Here is a 23854-nt window from a genome sequence, read left to right as displayed (position 1 = left end):
TAGGGGATGGAGGAGGGCGTGAAGAAGTAGCCTCCGGCGCCCTGTGCTCTGAGACAGATGACCGTGGGGGAATTTGCTGGGGGCCCTGGGCTTGGTGATACGCCCAGGGGGTCCAGAAGCCCCACTGCTGAGGACCATGCTCCTGCTGAGCCTCGGAAAAGAGGGCAGCAGGTCTTTCAGCTTCTAGGTACACACTGTCCGCCCGCGAAGAGACAGACCCCTGGCGAGAAGGCAACGGGGGAGCCGAACGGGAGTGGTACGGGTCCCGCGCTGCAGACGGCGAAGACCTCCTCGGTGCCGGAGATCGGTGCCGTGATCCATACCGGTGCCGCGATTGAGACCGGGACCTGCCACCAGCTCGGTGCCGGGAGGTCGACCTGGATCTGGATCGTCGATGGCGGGAACGACTTCTCGAGTCCCGGTGCCGGTAACGGTGGCTGGAGCCAGAACGGTGCCAGGAGTATCGAGACCGGTGCGAAGATGACCTGCGCTGCGAGTACGACCGGTACCGTCGTGGAGAGCGGTGCCGGGACTGCGAGCGGCGTCGCGAGCGAGACCTCCCTCGGGATCGAGATCGGTGCCAAGATCTTGACTGGTGCCGAGCCGGAGAGTCCAGGGATGGTGCTCGCATCGGCATAGGCTTGCCCTTTGCTTGGAGAACCCGCACCGGCGGTGCCGGGGGTTGGGGCAGCACAGGCTCCGTTAAAGCGATGAGGTCCCTGGCCGAGGAGAAGGTCTCAGGCGTGGACGGGACCATCAGCTCTACCCCAGATCTTGGCGCGGAGCTGGGAGGGATCGGAATCGACGGACCCGCCGGGCCCGGAGTCGACGAAGTCCCTGGCACGGCCAACACGGCTGGCGTTGGCACCGGGTGCTCCTTTCGAGGCTGCTCAGCCGGGGTAGAGGACGTAGACAGCCTCTTCCCTTGAACCGGTGCCGGAGAAGGTCGGTGCCGTGGCGTTTTCACAGCGCCGGAGTGATCCGGCGCCGGAGCCGAAGTGGCACTCGGTGCCAAGGACGAAGGGTTAAGCGCCGCTTCCATCAGGAGCGTCTTGAGGCGCTGGTCTCACTCCTTCTTGGTCCTCGGTCTGAAGGCCTTACAAATGCGGCACTTCTCGGAGATATGCGATTCCCCCAGGCACTTCAAGCAGGCGTCGTGGGGATCGCTGTTGGGCATCGGCTTTTTACAGGCCGAGCACGGTTTGAACCCCGGCGAACCAGGCATGAGCCCGGCGCCGGGCGCAGGAGAGGGCTAGCGCCCCTAACCCACTAACTATATACACTAGAACTATAAACTACAACTATGCTATACTAAGTGAACTATAATTAAAACTAAAACTAGAAACAACGAACGAAGAGAAGCTAGGGATGTGGAGGACAGCTATGCCGCGCTCCACAGTTCCAACGACTGACACGGCGGTAAGAAGGAACTGAGGCGCGGGCAGGGAAGGGGTATATATTACCCGCTATGGCGGCGCCACTCTAGGGGGCGACCTGCCGGCCCGCTGGAGTTGCTAGGGTAAAAGTCTTCCGACGAACGTGCACACGCGGCGCGTACACCTACTGGAATGGATATGAGCAATCACTCGAAGAAGAACTAGAGATTCCCAAAAGTTCAGACCCAGAACCAGGAGGAATTTGCTAACATGCCCGGGGATGTTGGATTTGGGGTTTTGCTTCAAACCCACAAGAAACTAAACACACGTATGCCTGGAGTGCCGCGCTTTGCAGCACAGAGCTCTGGAGAGTAATTGGTAACAGAGTTCAGGCAAGCTGTGAAGCATCTCTCAGTGCCTCCCCAGATGAAACGCATCAGCAGCCCTCCTTGTCCTGATGCTAGGTTGGGTGTGAAATCTGCAAGTTCTTCCCTTATTTCCTTTTTGGTTGGCGATATATTCCAGTTCTCCCCAATCTATACTCGCTGGGCTCTTTGGGGAGTGGATGTTGTAATTCCATGTTCTCAGCCCCTTTCAGAGTTGCAGAGACCTCTTCCCTTGCCTCTGTTTTTCCACTTTGTTTCTTCTACCCTAACAAAAGGCTGGATGCACCGTGCCCCCAGCCCTCTCTCACTGCAGCAGCCTGGGGCCGAGGGAGAGGCACCTCTTCCCGGACATGGCAGCTCCGAGGGTGGGGGAGAGGTGTCTCTCCCCAGCTGCAGCAGCTCCAGGGCTGGGGCTGTGGGGAGAGGTGCCTCTCCCCGGCCACAGAAGCTCTGAGGCTGGGCTGGGGCAGAGGCACCTCTCTCCGGCTGCAGCAGCTCTGGGGCTGGGGCCAGAGGAGAGATGCCTCTTGCCGGCCATGGCACCTCCAGGACTGGGGCCAGGGGGAGATGTGCCTCTCTCCACCTGCGTGGCCCTTGATAGCCTGCTGCATGGCAGTGCAGCTTAGAGTGAACTTAGCCTGGCAACTCGTTCCAAAGGTTGACTGCGGTGTGTGAAGCATAGTTCCTTTGTTTGTTTTTAACTTGCTGCCTATTGATTTCATTGGCTGACCCCTGGTTTGTGTGTTATGTGAAGGGTAAATCACACTTCCTTGTTCCCTTTCTTCACACCAGTCATATTTTATAAGCCTCTATCATATCCCTCCCCAATAGTCTCTTTCCCAAGCTGATCAGTTCCAATCTTTTTAAATCTCTCCTCATCTAGAAGCTGTTCTATACCCCTCATCATTTATGTTACACACAGTATTCAAGGTGTGGGTGTACCAGGTACAATGCATGATGACATTTTCTGGCACTATTATCTATTCTTTTGCGAATGGTTCCTAACAGTCCGTTAGTTTTTTTGACTGCTGCTGATCGTGGAGCAGATGTTTTCAGAGAACTATCCATTCTCAGCTACCAGGTGATCTCAGCAGGTGATCCTCCAGGGGAGCATGTTTTAACCCCAAGCCTTCTGGAATTTTCAGGCCTAACATTCCTAAATGTCAGAAAAATTCTGACCCAAACTTTGCAAATCGGGCTCCTCTGTTTTTAAAATGTCACCTAATTCACTGAGTCTCATTCTCTCACTGTACATCCAAGATCATCATGGATTATGGGGGGAATTCCCTAAGACTAGATGTGTGCTAATGTATCAATATTCAGAAAGGGCAATTAGGATGGGTAACAATAAGCCAAGCGCCAATCCCGGGCTACGTAATGGAGAAGCTGATATGGGAGTCAATTGATAAAGAATTAAAGGATAGGAATCTAATTATTGCCAGTCAACATGGTTTTCTGGAAAGGGGATCTTGACAAACAAATCTGATTTCATTCTTTGATGAGATTACAAGCTTGGTTGATAAAACGTGATTCTATAGATATAGGATACTTAGATTTTTGTAAGTCATTTGTACCGCATGACATTCTGAATACAAAAAATTAGCAAGATCAATATAATTTCCACTACATGCACCCGATGAAGTGGGTATTCACTCACGAAAGCTCATGCTCCAATACGTCTGTTAGCCTATAAGGTGCCACAGGACTCTTTGCTGCTTTTACAGATCCAGACTAACACGGCTACCCCTCTGATATAAAGATCAGTATAGAATCACTAGAGCACCTGTTATATTGAGTAGAAAAATGTAACTGACAGATCTCAAAAACTAGTTAATGGTGAATCATCATCAAGAGAGGGTATTTTCAGTGGAGTTCCACAGAGTTCTAGGTCTGATGGTATTTAACATTTTCTAATCAATGATGTGTAAGTAAATATAAAATCACTGCTGATAAAATGGGTGGACGACCGTGATGGAGCCTCTACTCACTGCTAGACAGCACCTCCTTCTGGCGGTTCTGGGGATTAGCTCCACCAGGTTGATGCTCCTTCCTGCAGTTGGACGCCATTTCTCTGTTTTGGTCAGGAGCCCCTCCCTCACTCGAGGAGCTGGTGCTTCCTCTTCGTGACTCAGTAGTCTCCCTTTCCAGAGTGGTCTTTCAAAGTCTCTCTGCACAAACAGCACCAGGCAGTCCTCACATATCTTCATATCCACTGTCCCATGCAATGCCGCCCTGCAATGGATGGTAGGGTAACTGAGGCCCACCCTCGACTAAGGGTTCCAGTCTGGGGGCCTGTAGTGAACAGTTAAGGTCTGCATGTATGCCCCTTTATTGCTCTCAGTTCTGGACTCCTCCTACCATGCTGCTTCTCCCCTTCCTTCTCCATGACCTCAGGAAGAAGAACAGCAGGCTTCCTCTCTGCTACTCCCCACCACTATTGCTGTCCTCCTGGCTTTATATAAGCCCATGCCTGTTTCCTCACAGGTGAGCTTCCCTCTAATTAGCTCCCTCCACACAGCCCAAATCTCTCCCATTTGCAGTTTAATTGGCTGATTGGGTCCACCTGGCCTAATTCAGCTCTTGCAAGGCCAGCGTGGGCAGTACAGCCCATCACAATGACACAAAGATTGGTTGAGTGGTAAATAATGTTGAAGACAGGGCATTCTACAGAGCAATCCAATCGCCTGATAACTTGGGCCCAAACAAAATGCATTTTAATACAGCCAAATGTGAAGTTATTCGTGCAGGAACAAGGAATGCAGGCTACACCTTTGGAATGAGGGACAGCATCCCGGAAAGCAGTGACTATCGCAGTGGTCCCCAACCTTTTTTACGAGCCAGTGAGCACTGTGGCTGGCGGACGAGCATCCGCTGAAATGCCACTGACAAGCAGCGATATCCAGAGGTGTCGCCACTGAAATGCAGCTGAAAATCAGCAGTATTTTGGTGGTGATGCCTCTGGATGACGCTGCTTCTCGGCGGCATTTCGGCAGATGCTCATCTGCTGGACAGTACGCAGGTGCACGTAGATGCCCCGGCGGATGCCATGGTGCTCGGCGGCACCACTTTGGGGATCACTGATCCAAAGGATTTAGGAATCATATTGGCAATCAACTGAACATGTGTGACGCTGTGGTATAGGGGTTACTGTGATCCTTGGGTGTAGAAACAGAGGAGTGATAGGATGTAGCACAGAGGTGATTTTGCCGTGGTTCCCAAACTTGTTCTGCTGCTTGTGTAGGGAAAGCCCCTGGAGGGCGGGGTCAGTTTGTTTACCTGCCGTGTCTGCAAGTTCGGCCGATCGTGGCTCCCAGTGGCTGCCGTTCGCTGCTCCAGGACAATGGGAGCTGCTGGAAGCAGTGGCCAGTACGTCCTTGGCCTGCGCCGCTTCCGACAGCTCCCATTGGCCTGGAGCAGCGATCGGCCAAACCTGCGGACACGGCAGGTAAACAAAGCGGCCCGGCCTGCCAGGGGCTTTCCTTGTACAAGTGGCGGAACAAGTTTGGGAACCACTGAGCTAATGCATTAAGTTCTGGTGTCCAGATTTTAAAAAAAGGGCATTGCAAAATTGGAGAGGATGCGGAAGAGAGTCACAAGGATGATTCAAGGGCGGGAGAGAACCTAAACAGTTTGAGCTCTTTAAATCTAGCATAAAGAAGACTGACAGGTGACTTGAGTCTAGAGTCTAAGTCCCTTCATGGGGAGAAAATACCGGGTACTGAAGAGCTCTTTAATCTATCAGAGAAAGGCAGAACAAGATTCAGTGTCTGGAAGCTGAAGCTCTGACAAATTCAAATGAGAAATGAGACATCCCTTTTTAAACAGTGAAGATGATTAACCACTGGAACCAACTCCCAAGGGAAGTGGTGGATTCTTCCTCTCTGGATGTCTTCAGATCAAGTCTAGATGCCTTTCTGGAAGAGATACAAACACAAGTTGTGCTTTAGTCAAAGAAGTGGTGGGGGTAACTGAGTGAAATGTAATGGTGTGTGATACACAGGTCAGACTAAATGATCTAGAGGTATCGCTTGGCCTTAAATTTTATGAATCAATGGTGTTTCCATCCTCCATCAGGAACACCTGCAGGATGTGCCTGCTCACAGGGTCCTTGCATCCTTCATCCTGCAGCAGGAGGCCATATACTGAGCCCCATCTTAATGTGATACTCATCCTGGACCTGGTCCTACACCTGGACCTGCAATCGTTGTGTCAGCGTTCCTCCAAATCTTGGGCAGGACTCAGATTAGCCCTGGCAAAGCATATGAAAACAAATGGTACTATGGTTAGTAAGCCTGACCAGCCAGCTTCTTGTTGCATTGACAGTATGTTTTGGACTTACCCAATGCTCCCCAGGGAGCGTGCGGTGGCAGAGGTGTGCCCTACTTTTCTCATGTCTTCAGCCGGTAATGACATTGGTTGTGGGATAGTTTTTATTTTGATAACGCAGGATCACAGAGGTGTTCCTCTGCCTCGGATGTGGAGGCTGAGCCAGAAGAACCTGCTAAGCCAGTGCAGGCAAGACCTGGAGAAGGGGCTGTGGAGCAGCCAGCTTGTTCTTTGGGAGCAGCTTTTTCATTTCCTTTTCTGTTCACCCGCACTTTGCATTGACTTCAAAAGAAGCAGGATCCAGTCTCAAATTCTGGGTTAGCTAGGAAGCCAGTGACAATTGTGTGGCGATTGATGAGCCAGTCGGAAAGAGGCAAAAGGAAAAGGTCTAAGCAATGCAAAGGACATTTCTTTCTGTTGGGGAAAAAACAAAGCCACCAACCCAAAATCTTTTCACACGATTTTTTTATTTTTTTTTAAAGTCAGCTGCTGGCAAAAAATTGCTTTGTCCTTTGCAAAAGTCATACCTGAGCATCTCTGCTCCAGTGGGCTGAAGGTCAAAGGGTAAATTCCATTTGCTGCACTGCATTTTAGAAGGCCAAATTTCATTCCTCTTCCCAGCTCACAGGGCCTAGATGAGGGGTAGTCAATAGGCAGAGCATGGGCCAAATCTGGACTGCCAGATGCTTTTGAAGGGACCTTGAACTCTTTTTTTTTACTTATCATTGTTATTTTTTTAGTATTATTTTCTTCTTTGGAGTCTGGACCTTGACCATACCTTGACCAAGAAATTTGGACCTGACAAAAAATAATGGACTACCCCGGGGCCTAGACTCACCCACACTAACAGCATGAACAGAAAAGGAACTCAGCTGGGCATCTCGGGAGATAAAAAAAAGGATCGTCAGTGATGCTATCAGCACCTGGATTTTAAATTTCACAAGCTGTGTTTCAACTTGTAGAAGAATTTTCTTCAGAGTGTTTCTTTTTGTTAAGGGGGGTGAGCAGGAGAGGGAGGCGGCGTGCTTGTTTAGTTTGTTTTGGAGAAATCAGGGCAGGAAAAGGAAAATCAATGAAAGGGATGCAGATGACACATTGAGTCTGACAGGATAGATTAGATTACAGTGAGCACACATCTCTTAGTCATACCCAGGCCGTCCAGAGAGGCCTTTTGTACTATGATGCTTAGCCCCAGGAAATTGGTAATCAATGGACTATCCCCGGTGCTGCCGCTGAGCTTTCTGTTATGTTTGTTAACTTTCTGTTGCATCTAAAATGGTTTCAGACAAAGAAAAAAAAGTGTGTTAGGTGGCTTGTTTAGCCTGCCAAAAGAAGGCTCCGGGGGGATATGCTTGCTCTATATAAATATATCAGGGGGATTAATGTTAGGGAGGGAGAGGAATTATTTAAGTTTAGTACTAATGTAGGCACGAGGACGAATGGGTACAAACTGGATATTAGGAAGTTTAGACTTGAAATTAGACGAAGGATTTCTAACCATTAGGGGAGAGTGAAAGTTCTGGAACGCCTTCCAGAGGATATAGCTGGGGCAAAAGAACTTATCATGGCTTCTAGACTAAGCTTGATAAGTATATGGAGGTGATGTTATGAATGGATAGTTTAATTTGGCAATTATCTTGGATATTTCACAGATAATGTCTGCCTCACATGGTTCTGTTGAGGGATGTCATGATGCGATGGGAACTGATTTACTCCCCACAATTCTTCTTGTGCTGGCTGGTGGTCTCTGCCCACATCTCAGGGTTTAGCTGATCTGCCATATTTGGGGTCGGGAAGAATGTTCCCTCCAGGCGGACATTGCAGGGGCCCTGGAGTTTTTCGCCTTCTCTGAAAGCGATGGCTGGTGTCGCTTGCTAGAGTGATTCTCTGCATGCTTGCGTCTTCAATCATTTTGAGGATTTCAATACTCAGTCATGGCGTTAGGGGTTGTTATAAATGTGTATGGGTAGGGTTTTGTGGCCTGCCTTGTGCAGGAGGTCAGACTAGATGATCATATTGGTCCCTTCTGACCTATGAGTCTATGAGTCTATGAGGTAACGTAAACAGATGCTGGGCACCTTGCAGTGCTCGTCGACTTCAGCAGGAGCTGTGGATGCCCAGAAATGGCTGAAAAATCTGATGTTAAGAAATTATTATTACGGATTATTTGTACTATTGTTGTAAGTAGGCAGCCTAATCATGGGCCAGGGCCGCATCGTGCTAGGTGCTGTACAAACAGAAAACAACCAGCCCCTGCCCCGGTGAGCTTCCAAATGTTGTTCTATGAAGGTTCGATAGTTTTGCGCCGTACGTTACAAAGTGATGATATGGCCTCACTCAGAAAAGTTACACAAACCTTCATGATGAGCAGTGTGATAACTGTGCTAGGAAATGGTCCTTGTTCATTGGCTGAATGGTGATCAGCTTTGATGGTAAAGGCTAAGAGCCATCAGAGCCTGATGAGTTCTGCCTATAATTGCTTAGAACAAAGCACTCAACTAGCACATAGAGAACTGTTCTTACGGCGAGCGCAGCAGAAGTAGGACACCAAAACGTTTTTGGTAGCACACTTATTTTATTGACCTTCACAAAATAATAGGCCCAAAAAGTCAGAAGTAGAAAAGGAAGAAGCAAAAAGGACTTTCGCGGTTCTAGAAGGGTATACAAATATGCAAAAGGAAATAAATTATTTTTTATTGTTTTGTTTATTCCAAACCTCAAGTCTAATAATACAAATGACTGAGGACCAGCTTAACAAATTTGGCTTTCGGTCTATATTACATGCTTTGGAATACTGGTAAAAAAACGGTCAAAAAGTTTATCAGAAACTTTGCTATTCACAATATGAACAAGGAGTAACTAATCCTCTGTATAAAAGAAATAAAAGAGCACCATTTTATGGAGTGAAGCACAGTACAGCCGAGAAACAAGAATTACTTTACAGTATGCAAATATATATATATTTTTTGTAAACTACACAAGTTAGTCCACACTAATTGGTTTCTACAGATGGATGATATGAGGTAGGCTTATCCCTCCTAGATCAAAACTGCTGTTGATTTTTTAAAAAATAATGTAAATGATTTTCTGAACATGCTGTTTTGTCACTTAGTGACTTCGTAGTGCACCTGGCGTTTCAGATGACGTTCTACAATTCTAATGCCCTCAATTTTAAGGCACCGACTTGGTCTTTTTCTTTTTTTTGCATCCACCTTAGAATACTGGCCAGTTTAGTAAAATTGTTCCACATGTGATAACTAGAGCATTCCACCTCCAATTTTCCATCAATCTGGCAGAGCAAAATGTAATAGCTATCTAATTAAGAGTTCACTGTGCATTCAACATGACTATTTGCATGCCCATCTGCACAATGAAATTGTACCATGGAAAATTCATTTAAATGGGAGGATATTAATTACATTTTATCACAGAAACAGTTCAGTATTTGCTGCTTCTATTTCCAAAATCCATAGCCTTCTAGGGTTAGTTTTTACATTATATGTTGCAAAAGTAAATTGCCTTTCTTTCCAGAATCCATTTTGTGGTGCACACAAACACTCGTAATAACACCCCACCTCCCCCAAAATTTTGTAGTTCATTCAAACCTCCATTAAAAAATCCAGCCTTCCTTCAAGTAATGTTCCAATACTGACTGAGTCAATCTTTGTCTCATTCACACACACACACAGACACACACACAGTATCCTTCATCAGCTTATGAAGTCCTTCTTGGTCATCATAAGTGACGGCAGAAGAAATTTTTATTTCTTCTTCTTTCAGCCATCTGAATTGTGCTCCTACAATTCCTGTTTTCTCCATAAGTCACCTTTTCACATTTTGTTGAGGTTTGCCTTCAACACCTTCCAGTCTTCTAAAAAGTGCTTGCTAAATATAAATACTTCAGCCAAGTGCTGCATCTTCTCATAGATTCAGTGGCGGCCTGCTCTTGCTCAGTTATAAAGAAATGCCGTTGTTGGAAAGACTCTGTAATTTTGTACATGTCCCTCTTAATGCTGAGCACAATCTTCACCCACAAGCCAAAATACTTTCATGTTTGAGTGGGGTGGGGGGGGAGGATTCCACAGAAGACCTCTTTCAAGGGAACAGCATTCTGTGCAAGGCACATGGGGGGTGCAAATACAGGGCTGTTGATGGCCTACACGAGCGTCCCAGGCTTAGAATCCTCATGCCAAAATAGCCTCTGCTCGTTACTGTGCAAGTCAGCTTCCAACTGGTTCTCGTCAGCATCCTCCAGCTGGCTTGTCTCTGCATATGCTCTACAAAAGAAACATAGCGTCAGTGATAACTGAGGGCGCAGTAACCTTTGCACTGGGATTTCAGGTGCTGGGTTGGTAATGCTTAGAAGTAAACAATCTTTAGAGACTGAGCAGTTTCTGATCTTAGTGACACCATCATAAACTCAGAGTAACCTCACTGACTGAGAGTATCTGAAAGTCAATGAGGTCACTCTGGGTTTACAGCAGTGTAATTGCTGTAATCCAAATGTAACCTTGTGATTAGTTCTCCAGACAGGGAAGATAATAAGGAGCAGATCCTCAGCTGATATAAATTGTCGTAGTTCCACTGATTTCAAATAGAGCTATGACAACGACTTACCCCTGTATGTTTCCCAGTGTCAGCAAGGTAATAAGAGTCATATCCAATATCCTTGATCTGCATGTGCCTGCAGATAAGGGCCCTATAGCATATGGTAATCAGTCATTTACAATAGTCACACACGGATATGTTCACTATAAAGAGCGTGATACTGGGGTAGATTTGGACAGTGATCAGAATATTAAAAAAGTTATAATTAACGTAAATCGCATGGATACAGTTGTCAAAATAAGGCAGCTCATTTACATTTTTCAAAACCCAACTGTAGGAGGGGAATTAGTTGAAATGCTATTTTGAAAATGTTGTTACTGTAGTTCTTTTAGTCACTGCAATAAAAAAAAACAAGCATCACCCCAAACTTAAGGCCTTTAATGAAAATCAGTGTGAAGACTTTTATCCTCCTTTCTTAATGATTCTGGCTGTTTAAAAACAAATAAATACGTCAGTAGGTAACTTCACACCAATCAGCCCAGCAGCAAGCAAAAACTGCAATCCATGAAGAAGCACACACAAATGTGGAGTACTTACTACAGCTGGCTACAGTTAGCCTAAGAGTATTTAAAAATGATCTCATTTCTGCAGGCACAATCATTCTCCTGGACAGAAGACCTTTTTTTCTGACGATAACAGGTGGAATTAGAAAGCGGAGGAGGAAGGAGACAGAAAACAGGAAGCAGAAGAGTCCCGTGAATATCTGTTTGCAGCACTAGAGCGAAGTGCTGGACTGTTCCAGCCCATCACAGAGTAAATGTGTACCCAGAGTGGCCAATTCCCACGTCTATGTGAAAGGGAGTAAGAGGCATAACCTGTGCAAAGCCCCACTCTGCAGTCTCTAGGCAGCTGTCTGTGTAGCTATGTCAAGTCAGGATGGTTTAACGGTTAAGCCCCCACTGTGAGATGCACTTGGTTTTTTGTGGTGACTACAACTGTGGGTAGCACCTTTGAATGCTATCACATGGATATGAGCTTGTAGAGAAACAGCCTCTTCCTCAGGAGGCACAACATTTCCAGATGAGGAGGGGGAACGTGGCTGCTGGGCCACTTACAGGGGGCAAAGTATCATTCAGTCTCCATAGGATCTGCTCTGTTGAGGGAGGGTGGGAGAGGGTCACAGTTATGCTATCTGGGGAGGCTAATGCACTAGCAGTGCTGGCCTGATAATCACTGCTCTCAGGGCAGGGCAAAGTCCACGACACGCCGCACCCTTGCAGAGAGATGTGTGGGGGAGTGCTATTTGCACCTCGTCCCATCCTTGCACACACTCATATTGACAGGTACAACCTCTTCTCTGTGTCTGTTTTCCCATAATTAAAATAGACACAAATATACCTCTCTCCCTCCCAAGCCTACTGTGCAGATAACTTAGTGAATAGGCCAGAATCTCAGCTGGTGTATATCAATTTAGTTCCAGGGGCTAGAACAGAGCTCTGCCCATTTACACCAACTGATGGTCTGGTCTAATGTTATTGATTTAAGATCCTTGGATAAAAGATGCCATATCAGTATGATCGATAAAGTAAAACAATACCTGAGGACAGCTAGAAAGAAACGCAGGAATATTCTTGCTTGAGTCTGCTGAAGCTGTGCTGTACGGAGCAGATCTGCTCTCAGTGTGTTGGTTTCATAACTACTCTAGGTTCAGGAGTTGGCTCCCTGATACCTGATTGCTGCCTAGATAAGTTTTAAAAGCTTACACGGTACAGAGAAGAGGGCAGCAAGTCTTACTGCACTTTGCTCACCTGCTCTGCAGTGGAAGGTTGCCATAAACATTCCCATAACAGCTGGTATAAGAGGAATGAGACAATGTATCATAATCTGAAAGCCTTAGTGCAATCTGGTTCCGCCAGTTTCCAGAAGTGTTTGTAGAAGACACTAGAATTGTAAAAACAATGAGAGCACATTAGATTTTTCAGCAGCTCAGAGGACTGAAGGAAGCGAGATGTTTTTCATGAACAATCTCGGCAGGTTTCTGTAGGACACACAGACTCCAAACACATCTGTCTTAACATGTACTTTGCAGAGTGAGGCACGGTGTGTGTAAGGTAGAGGAATTGGGTGGTCTCCCCTTAAAAAAAAAGAGTTTGTGGGCCTCCCAGTCAGAACGGCTGTATTCTGTGCTTTAGAAACCAGCCAGAGCAGCAGCGTGGATACTGAAGTTGGCTTGACATGTGCTGTGTATGTGGTGAACATGGCTACTTGGACCCCACTGTGCCGGTGAGGTTCCTTCAGATTTTTATTTTTGCATAAAAGGCAAATGACTCAGCAATGTGAGAACGGGACAGGGAATCTGGCCCCCCTGTCTACTAGCCCCACCTTAGACACAGATTCCCTCTGCAGCCTAGGGCCATGGACCTGCTGACCTGGGGCCATGCACCATCTGCAATGTCTGTAAAACAGGAATTATACTTCCCTGCCTCACAGCAGTGTTCCACTCATGACTCAGTGAGCAACTGCAAATGACTAAGTCCTTTTACTGTAGCATTCTTCTGACCGGGATCAGGGGCATGTCTATCACTTATGTTTACAGAACACAGAGCGTGTACCCATTTTTAAAGGTACCACTATGATGGTGGTGCCCTTTCCTGGTGGGATTTGCAGAAAGGTGGTGTGCCCAGGAATTACACCCCAGCCTTTGAAAATCCTGAATGTCTGACATGAACATACCATCCTGGACAACTAAGTTCTTTTCCCATTGGCAGTGCTTCTGGGAACAGTCTGAAGCAGGTCAAGGTGCATCCAGGTAAGCTTGGAGCATGTACCTATCCCTACTGATAGGCCCTGTGCCACCTGCATCATTCAATTATCATACAAAGATTCATATTTAGCTATTCTGTATTTTAGTTTTGTTGGATGAAATTCTGCCCTTGGTTACGCTCATGCAGCCCCATTTCCTTCATGGATTTCAGTGGGCTTGCAAGGGTATTAATGTGGAGAGGATGTGACCCTCCTAAAGGACATATAAAATATTTAGCATATCACAAATCATCTGTTACCTGAAGAGAAAGAAGAAGCCCGGCTGCTAGGAGAGCAGGGTACTTGCAGCCCTGCAAAGCCCAGACTCCTTTGGGATCCTCGGTCAGAGTCAAAGCCTGCCTGCAGACTCTGACCCTGGTCCTTTTGACCGGAGGCACGTTGGTACCAACCACGGAGATGCTCTGCTACTAAGGCCTTGTGAATGTTTTTGGTTATATGTTGCGTTTTAGCAACCTGCTTCCTTGGAAGTCTCAGAGTTGCATATGGATTGTGTGGTACTCTTTCCATCTCCCCTTCGCGATAGGACCTGAGTTCCCGATAACGGTCGTAGCCACAGTGCACCGATGAGCGATATGAAGGGTTGACGCTATACTGTCCCTCTGTGTCATTCTCATAAACATATCCCCCATTGTAATAAACTTCACATTCAGTGTAAGGTGAATAGCCAGAAACATAGTAACTGGAGGAAGGTTGCTCCTGACTCTTTTGGTAGACACCATTCCGTGAGTCTTTCTGGGCAAGATTTGGCATGCTTCCTGAATTTGCAGCAGAAATGTTTTGTTTCTTAGACCTCCTTCGGCCTCTCGTGCGGTTGTCAAGCGTCTGCGTGGTGTAATATGGGTTGGGGTTAGGCGTCACCGAGTAATACTCTGCACTTGACTGGCTGGTGTAGGACGACCCATCGTCTAGTATTTCAGTGCTGCTACTTCGCTGGGATTTCGAGAAGGAGAACACAGGCTTTTCGCTGGTAGTTTCTGACAGCAAAGGGGTTTGGGATTCTAGACTCCCACTGCGCTGTCTGCAGTGCTCTGGGGAAATATCCGGCCTGAAACGGCAGAAAATTAGGTTGGATGTAGAAGTCGTATGCAGACATGAAGCATTTGAGAGTCAGTGTGTGGCAAAACAAAGAATTCTTTCCAAGCAAAGTACAGGTTCAGGTTTTGGCAGGTGATGCAAAGTCCTAGGTGGACTATTCCTAAGTCAGCTGCCATATCAACCAGGACAAATCCTTTTCTGCTGTCGGTGGCATGGTAGAAAGGGGTAAAAAGCTCGAAACCAAGTTCAGTTTACAATAATCCAGATCCTTTACTCAAGGACAGGGAAGATAAACATCCCATTTAGAATATGCAGCACCTTCCCCAGCAGCTTGGAATGCCTGGGCATAGCCTCAAAATCAGCTTTTTATTTTCTCTGGATAAAAGATCTGGATGACAGTGAAGGGAACCTGGCTTAAAGATTCTACTTTGCAGCAACAGATGATTCAAAACTGTGACAAAAGTGAGACTAACAAGGTCATATTCTGGTAATGAATTACAACTGGATCTCACTCACTGCTTAGTCTTTACATTTAATATCCACAAATTATAGTACGATGATAAAAATAATGCTGGCTAGCAGTGTCTTGAGAATTTTATAGTTCCCTTTCTGAAACAAGCAATACTGCGTAGCCTTAATGTAAAACCCCTTTAGTTTGGATGTTTAGAAAACCAGGACGATCATAGCGTTCTTATCTAGTTATATAGCCATCTCTCCCCACATGGGCAACATTTCCCAAACGGCTTCAATCCCACCTCTAAGTTTGCATGCACAAGTTTGTACATGCTCTTCTCTGGAAATCCACAGCTGGCACTTGAGCCTGGAAAGTCCATTGTTTGCATGTTGAAAAGCCGGTGCAAAGCTGCATATGCCAGTGATGACTGATGTCCAATTATCCATGTGAAAAATCAAAGGCTGACAACCCTGCCTCTATCTTGGCAAAGGACACACATAAAAGGATCCTATTTTTTTACTCTCTTACACTGTTGATTTTATTTTTCTGCACAAGAGACACATTACTTCTCAGTGATTTAATAGAACTCCGCTTACTGTAAATGGCTACTACTGTAGGCATTGCGTGTGAGCACCGGTGTTGTGGGCATGCTTCTCCCTCCATAGGACTGTCGTTCCAGAATTCGGTAAGGACTACTGTGCATCGATAGAGGGTCCACCCTGTGACTATAAACAGAAGAATCCAGCATGTGGCCATCACCAAAATATCTTCAATAAAATGCAAAGGACAACGGCATTGACATTAATTGCATATTGATCCAAAGGAAAAGATAGACAAGGGTAGAGAAAGCAGAGGTCAGTGTGGCAGCGTCTGCTACCAGTGGTGAAGGTTAGCGCTGTTATAACAGCAAAGAGTTCAAACCCCTCTGGTTCAAAAGGTTAGCACAGCAAGGAAGTTCACCCCAGGATAACTTGTAGGAATAGCTGCTGCCAAGGGACAGAGATGCTGAGCATAAGAAACAGAAAAGGAAGCCGACAAGCCAAGGAATAACACAACGGCACTATTCAGAGTTATAGACATTAAACTAATTATAATTCTATATATGAGTTTGATGTGACAGAGTATTCTGCTTAAATTCCAGGGGAGCACTGATCAAAAGTCAGTGGCCTAGCACTGTCCAATGCACACTAATGTTTTTTTTTATACTTATATTCACAGAGCCTGATCCTGCAAGCACTTACTATCCGGCGTGGTTCCTGATCCACAGCTCATTAAAGTCAGTGGGAATCCTTACACTGAGTACAAGGATTGGGCCCATGTTACTTACTAATAGGACTGTCAGTAAGTTAACTCACGGTTATGAGACCCATAGGCCTGACCCTGTAGAGCTTAGATGTCATTGGGAGCTGAGAGAGCTCAGCATCCAAGTGGCTCTGGGAAACAAGCCACACAAAAGGAGCCAAAGGATGAAAGGGCAGGTGGCAGTAAAAGGTTCTTATACGCAACACTTGCCATTCAATCTCTATCTCTTTTACCAGTTGCCCCAGTTGAGATTCACCAAAAACTTACAGTTAACATTCAGCCTAGCATATGTTAAGATGAATATAATATTTAAACAACAAATTTAACCACAAGCACAGTGGCAAAGTCCTTTCTGTTTGCTTACATGTCAGACAGGAGTGTAATGGGAAGATCTACTGTAATACCATCAGTCTACATTGTGGTATTTGTTACAACAGATATAAAACCAGGCTCACACCAACAATATGGCAAGACTAGTACCTAGAACGTCTGTTTTCCAGGAGCTGTTCATTGATGGAGGACTTTCTAAGATGGATTCTCTCCACGCCAAGGGACTTTGGTGGAGGGATTCTTGGAGACAGCTGCACGGAACTCGTTCCCTGCCCTGGTACAGTAAGGGAATCATTGGCTGTTGGAAAGAAACATGATTTTTTTTTTTTTGGGAAATTCTTAGACACATTTACACACTTATGAAAAATTACAGCTGCATTCTATCCACTGACCCAGGGGGACCAAGGGTGCTGGAAACTCCCTGAGGTTCAGCTAGCAAATGCTCTCCTCCATGGGGACCAGGAAAGGATGTCCTCACCCCTCAGGAGCTTCTCCTGTCCCAGGAGCTTTGCCTGCACTGAACTCCCAGGGGACACCGTGGAGTGGCAGTTAATACTGATTTTAGCAATATTAACTCCTGCCTGGAACTCTACAAGGTCACGAAGGAAAGTTCTTGGGGAAAGTGATTGTTCACGGGCTCCGCCAGCTGAGCAGTCATGCAGTGGCTTCTGCAGAGATGGTGGGAAGGCATGGGGTAGAACTGATTCCCCCTCCCCATTTCCATACTCTGCCCTTCAATTTTCTCCTCTCTGCTCAGGTCAGATATGGGAGCATCAGTCCCTAGCTTTAGTACTTTAAAATGACTCCAAGAAAGCATTTTGAAATAAAAGTTTCATGAAAATATTTTTCACTATGAAGGACCAACTTTAATTATCTGTAGCAAGATAAAAAACAGAGATAAGTGTTTTTAGTTGGAAGCAACTGTGAAGACTCAGGGCTTGATTTTGATCTCACTTCTGTTAGGGCTTAATTCTCTGCCCACCGAAGTCAATGACCAAGCTTCCATTGACTGGAACAGATGCAGGATCAAACACTCGGTGAACATTCGGATACACTGAAGCCCTGATTCACATCTCACTCCCACATGTGAGAATCAGGTGTAACTCAATTTCAGAGCCAAGGCGTGAGCACGAAGCTGCGGTGAGATCAGAATCAAGCCCTCACTAAGCAGTGAATCACGGTCTGGATAATATTTGTTCCCAAATGATGATGACAAATCTAAAGGAATGTCAAGCCAAGTCTTTTCCAGATGGTGACTGGTTTAATACTAACTGCTAGGGGAAAAAAAAAAATCAAGTACGCTACAACAAAACACCATATCCCTGGCAAGATGCAGATCACCATTTAACATGCAAACAGGTCATTAGTTTCTCTGCATGTTTTAATATTTTAATGATTTAGAACTGCAATGATGACATCTGGGTTGGGCACTTCCTGTCAGGTTATGACTGGCTGGCTTACCTGGCCAGATTCCTCCAGCCAGTCATTCGCCATCTGGAAGTGCCCTCCCCTGCCAGTTACTGCCGGTTGGAATTGTTTGTTCATGCAGGAGTGATGCGTGTATTTCAGAAGAGCTATCCCATTAAAACAACAATCATCTACAAAGAAAACTCACTCGCCAGCAGAAGAGCCTCACGCTTTTGACAAATACATGGTTTCAAAGAACAACTTCTGATTAAGCATATTCTTCTCCTGTATAGAATCACTGCTCATTAAAAGGTTTAGCAAACGAACTAAGATTTAAATAGAGGCATCAGAGATGTAGATGTAGGTCAGAATAAGATACTGAAAAAGTTACATTATTATTTATGAAGGGCATGATATACTTTATACTTCATAAATGGAAAAGCGTAAGCGACATACCATCATCATAAATTGTTGTATCAGACAAAGAGCTACTCTCAGATGGGATTGTATCATCTGTAAATGAAAATAAAGGATTTGAGATACAGGATACTCTACAGAGGTTTCTAAATACTCTATTTTAAAATAAAGCTAATGGACATGAACTGCAGTATCATGTGATGCCTATGTAGCCTTTCACAATCTGATCATCTTCTTTTGCACTGCACTGGTACCTTATTTGTTTACATTGTAATTTAATAAACTACCAAATATGCCAACACTTGGGGTCGACTTTTCAACTCCAGTGGGCTTTAGGCAGCTAACCTGTTGAGGCACTTTTGAAAAAAAAAAAACCACTAGGCACCAAATACCTTTGATATTATGGCCTAAGATTACTTTTGAAAATGGACTTTGGGGCTTCTGAAAATTTTACCCTTAGACAAATTCTGCTCTCGGTTACACTGATGTAAATTGAGAATAATTCCATTGTTTTCAATAGCATCACTTGAAATTTACACCAGTGTTAACAGAGCTGAATCTGGTCCTGGTCACGGTGATTTTTTTAAACACACATTCTGTATTTATTCATAATGCGCTATTGCATACACCACAGGAGTCTCATCTTTCCACTTGATGCTATGGGTTGCCAGTCAGTAAGGAATCTGATGCTGATCCTTAAACACAAGGGGAGAATGTCCATAAGAGAAGCAGCTGGTGACAGCCAAGGCAGTTGGTTACTTCCACAGCACAGCTGTTTCTTCAGCCCAGTCATCATAAACGTAAGTTACACAAGCTTGTTCTCATGCCTGCTATGCCGGGGGTTTACAAAGAGCAGCCTGTGAAGAGCTTACCAGAGAGGACTACCATACTATCTAGAAAGAACATTTTCATGCCTCCACTTCCTTCCTCTGTAACCATAACAAACTCTGGGCAAACTCCTATGGTTCTTATTCAGGGTTCATTCAACTGACTTCAACTGTGTAAAAACAATGTTAACAAAGAGGAAAGATATCAAGATCCGGCTTCATGAAAGGCAAAACCCCACTGCTGAGATAACAATGAATGGGCAGCTCACTATTGTACACAGAATCATTCAACATTACAAATATCTGAATGTGTGTGATTCCGGTCCCTGCCTCCAACCCCCGAAATCTCCCACAATATGGGAACTGGTGCAGAGTCAGGGAAGAAAACTATTGAAAAAAAAAGAAAGAGTTCAGTATAAGAGGGTTCTGGCAGGGATGCTGGAACAATTTGTATAGTGAGGGTATGGACAGCCATTGAACCAAACAGTAAACCTTGTATTTGACGGAAACCATTTCAAGCCAGGGGATGCGGCAGCAACCCTAGTTCCAGCACCCGGGTGCTGGACGAAAGGAGACTTAGCAGGAAAAAGTGGCAAGGGAGATATTGATTCTGGAAATGGGGTACCTGTAAGGTCAGTATGCACGGGTGACACTAGCAAAACCCCCAGATCTACACAAGCAAAGAGTAAAACCTCTCCATAAAGACATATTATTTCCATTCTCTTTAACGAGTCACTAGGAAGAGTGCTAAGCAAGTCAGCTGTCTAGCAATGTACCTCAACCCCTCCCCCCACCCCAGTGTTTTTAAACACATGAACCCAGCCAATATATGCTAGGCCATGTGCACCATCTGCTGCACAAATGTCAGACGCTGTGCCATGTGGAAGAAGCACAACCAGAGCCTTCTGCAGCCGAGGTGCGTGTGTGAGTGAATGACCGATGACAAGTGGCACAGCCTGGAATGACAACTCAAAGTCAAGTACTTGCTTAATGTCCCATCCCCAGAGGACTGGACCATGAACAGCGCAGGGCTGATTCGACAGACTGAGGCTGCTATTGAATACATAATTTCCAACAAACCATTCCTAAAGTTCACAGCTGGGACTGACTTATTGCCGCACTCCTCCCCAAAAGACTGATCTTCAGCTTTCAGAAACCAAGTGCACAAAACGTGAGAGTGATTATTTCAGAATGAGCATGGCCAGGGATGGTCCAATGGCTGCCGGCAGATCTACCATAAATGATGGTTCTGCTCTTTCCAAACTCCAAGCAGCCAAACATCATTTTTAAACATGTACTGCTTCTGAGGTACTGGTTCGGAGTGCAGCTTATTTACCTATGGATCAAATCTTGCAGTCTTTGCTCAAGCAAAACTCTCCGTGAAGTCAGTTGCAGGACGTTGTGAAATGATGGAGCAAGTTTTTCTGAGTGAGAATCGAAGGATTGCCAGAAGCTGGGAATGAGTGACAGGGGATGGATCACTTGATGATTACCTGTTCTGTTCATTCCCTCTGAAGCACCAGGCATTGGCCACTATCAGAAGACTGGGCTACATAGACCCTTGGTCTGACCCAGTGTAGCCGTTCTTATGGATTTGCATCTAAACTCTAAATTCCCCATTTTACACAATTGTGCCAACATGCCCCATGTAGTAAGCAGCGAGAGTTATACACAGATGGTGTACCATGATGTTCACGCTACTTACTAGCCCCTCGGGGATTTCCTGCCTCGTTAGCCCAGTATGTTACTTGTTCTAGAAGTATAAGTACTTCCAAAACTACTGCCTACATTGGTAAGCACAAGGCTAGAAAAGGCTACCTTCACTCCGTCCACTAGAATCTGGCTGTTAGTCCAGTTAACATCCTCCAGTCAATCAGTAATGATCAACAGCCTTGCTTTACCATACCACTTGCTGAAAAAAATTCCAAGTAAATTCTGAAACCAAAGGGGACATGACAGCAGTGGACCTGGCAGAAAATCTAGGCCATATGTAGACTCCCTTATGTTGCAATATTTAAAAGGGAGAATATAGGCTGTTAAGGGTTCTTATTCCAGAAACGAAGAGGGACACTGGGCACTATACTGACATCCCTCATAGGGATCAGTGGAATACAATATAAATACATACAGAAAAAGTACATCCTCCTTCTCTACCTTGCTGCTTCCAAGAGAAAAATACATCTCATGGAACAGCCTTTGCTCTGGGCTCAGCAGACTGTGCAAAAAGAAACTGATCAAACATTAACAGTCATGTATATACCTACATTCCCAGGTCAAGGAGCAGAAAGAGGTGTCAGAGAACCATTTATCAGCACAGAAAACTTAAAGACGACACAATATACATAAGCTTTTGCTATTCCAAAAAACTTCCCTCAATTAGTCTAATGTACTAATTACTGACCTCTCACACAAAGGGGCTGGAATCAGATCACGCCTTACTTTCAGAATAGAGAAGGCAGTGACACCTACATTTCCCTTACAGTCGTTATTTGCAAAGGGATTGCTGCTTTACACGCAGACGCATCACACTGCTACATTGAAGAAGTTAAACGCCTGGCTTATGGAGCTTATATGCAACAATGCACGTTGAGAACACCCCAGCTTTGTTGTTGTCTTATGGGCAGTCAATAATTTTTAATCAAGACATATATTCTTTGCTCCCTGCTTATTCTTCTGACTTTTCCCAGCATTTGCTACCATCCTGCAGAAATATTCATCCACCTTCCTTCCTACCGTCACAATAAAATAAAAAACAAGGGGGTGAGAATTATAAGGAGACACTGGAACAGCTGAGGGATCCTTGAAGCTTATTTCAGAAATAAAAGAGCATCTAATATGCTACAGAATAAGGTACCACACCAGTTTCGGCTGAGAAGATGCCGCCAGCCCTTCTGCGTACTGCAATTCTTTGGTCTCTGATGTTAGAACATGTCTGCACTTGTGCCTCGCCTCTCCTATGATCTGTTCTACCCACAGCTTATGTACAGCACGGAACAATGTTTCATGTATATCATGCATTAATTACATCTGCCTTTTCCATGCAAGTGCCATGGGAAAAAAATATACCAAATATATAAGCAAAACTTGTCACTGAACTGAAAAACATTCTCTATCGCCCTCATTAGAAACATGGGGATTCTTGGTGTTTACCTGGCAAAACAAGGGTTGATTTCTGTGTTGGTTTTTTGCCACATTTGATCCTGTATTCATTTATGGAATTTTCGATCTCTTGAAGCTTTTTCATGGCAGCAATGTAATCTTGTTTTCTTTTCTTCTTCACATTTTTGCACATGTCTGGCTCACTGGCAAGTTTCTTCGCAGCTTCCACCATCTTTTGCTGTATGAGGAAATTACGCTCCAAGCTTTGCAAAGCGGGGTCCTGCAGATTCATGACAACATTAGCTCTTTGTTATTACATGATATTGCAGGTCAAAGTACAAGTAAATAAAATGGAGTGTACAAAATGAAACCTTAAGTGAAAACACAGAAATATCCTCACAAAGAGTATATGGTTATGGTCTAGTACTTAAGAGACTCCTAGGTTCTATTCCTTAACTCCACTGAACTCACTGTGTGTCCTTGGGATGGTTACACAGGCCAAAATTTTCAAATCTAAGTGCCTAAAGTTAGACATCTAACTCCATGTCAAGACACCTAAACAAGTGAACTGATGTTCAGCGATGTTCGCCACTAGCTGCTTCGACTGAAGTCAAAGTTTGGGAATATCAGCTTGGAATCTCTCTCTGCTTCACTTTATGAAATTGATGTAATCACAGCTACCTCACAGGGCGTCAGAAACTTAGCTAATTACTGTTTAGGTGACAGAAGTGATATGCAGTGCATTACTGCACGATGTCAGAAGGATTTAGCACAAAGTACATTTGTTGCAGCTTTGGGTTACACCAGCATTGTCATCCAGAGCACAGAGCTCCTGGGACACATGGGTACAAAGTGCCCAGAATCCCACATTCCACTAAGAGAATGAAGCCAGCCAGCACAGCCCTGAAAAGAGTGGATGGAGATGGTGTGCCCTGAGCCTGCAAGAAGTCTTGTTAGTGTTCAGCGCATCCCTCAAAGCAGCCTCTGCCTGCATAGCTCCTTGAACAGTATAAAGCTCTGCCTGGGTGGAATCTGTGCCCTGCTACGCAGGCGAATCCCCACCCACCGACACCGTGACCCCTGCTACCAGTGAAGGGTGCAATTTACAGCCCCATGCAGCTGCAGAAGTGCATCATACTCAATGTGTGTATTGCGATTCAAAGTCTCAACCACAGTCTAATTCAAAACTTGAGAGCACAGAATTATAGTGCTGGGTGATGTCTAGGCACTGAGGGATGGACCCTGCTCTCACTGAAGTCTCTGGTAAAAACTCCACTGATGTCAATGGTGCACGCTCGAGCCCTAGGGGAGCTTGCTGTCTTTCACCAGCCTCCCTTTGAAGTCAGCGAGAGCTTGGCTTCAGTAAGGGCAGCAGGATGGGACCCTAGCTGTGGACCTGGATAATTTTACCCTTGATTTTAGAGCAGACACATACGCATGCCAACCCCTGCCCGGGTCCCAAAGAGGGGTAACTTACAGCAGCCAATTCTTAATGTTTGCTACCTGAATTGATACATCAGGAAC

The 23854-nt window shown here is 45.4% G+C and overlaps 1 protein-coding gene across 2 annotated transcripts in view; it reads right to left on the bottom strand.

Annotated features, from left to right (window-relative positions):
• Positions 1 to 8774: 8774 nt before the first annotated feature.
• Positions 8775 to 23854, bottom strand: part of FRMD4B (FERM domain containing 4B) — a 124637-nt gene continuing 109557 nt past the window's right edge. For both annotated transcript variants that reach the window (XM_032772848.2, XM_075073157.1), the window contains 7 exons: positions 22382 to 22610; positions 18444 to 18500; positions 16731 to 16878; positions 15545 to 15673; positions 13699 to 14504; positions 12445 to 12577; positions 8775 to 10365 (listed from right to left, as the gene is read on the bottom strand). In XM_032772848.2, the coding sequence (XP_032628739.1) occupies positions 10245 to 10365; positions 12445 to 12577; positions 13699 to 14504; positions 15545 to 15673; positions 16731 to 16878; positions 18444 to 18500; positions 22382 to 22610 (1623 nt within the window). In that variant the 3' untranslated portion in view covers positions 8775 to 10244. The remainder of the gene's footprint in view (positions 10366 to 12444; positions 12578 to 13698; positions 14505 to 15544; positions 15674 to 16730; positions 16879 to 18443; positions 18501 to 22381; positions 22611 to 23854) is intronic.

The sequence above is a fragment of the Chelonoidis abingdonii genome, chromosome 17, assembly GCF_003597395.2.
Source record: "Chelonoidis abingdonii isolate Lonesome George chromosome 17, CheloAbing_2.0, whole genome shotgun sequence".
Classification (NCBI taxonomy): Eukaryota; Metazoa; Chordata; order Testudines; family Testudinidae; genus Chelonoidis; species Chelonoidis abingdonii.
This window is presented reverse-complemented; position numbering and strand designations above follow the sequence as displayed.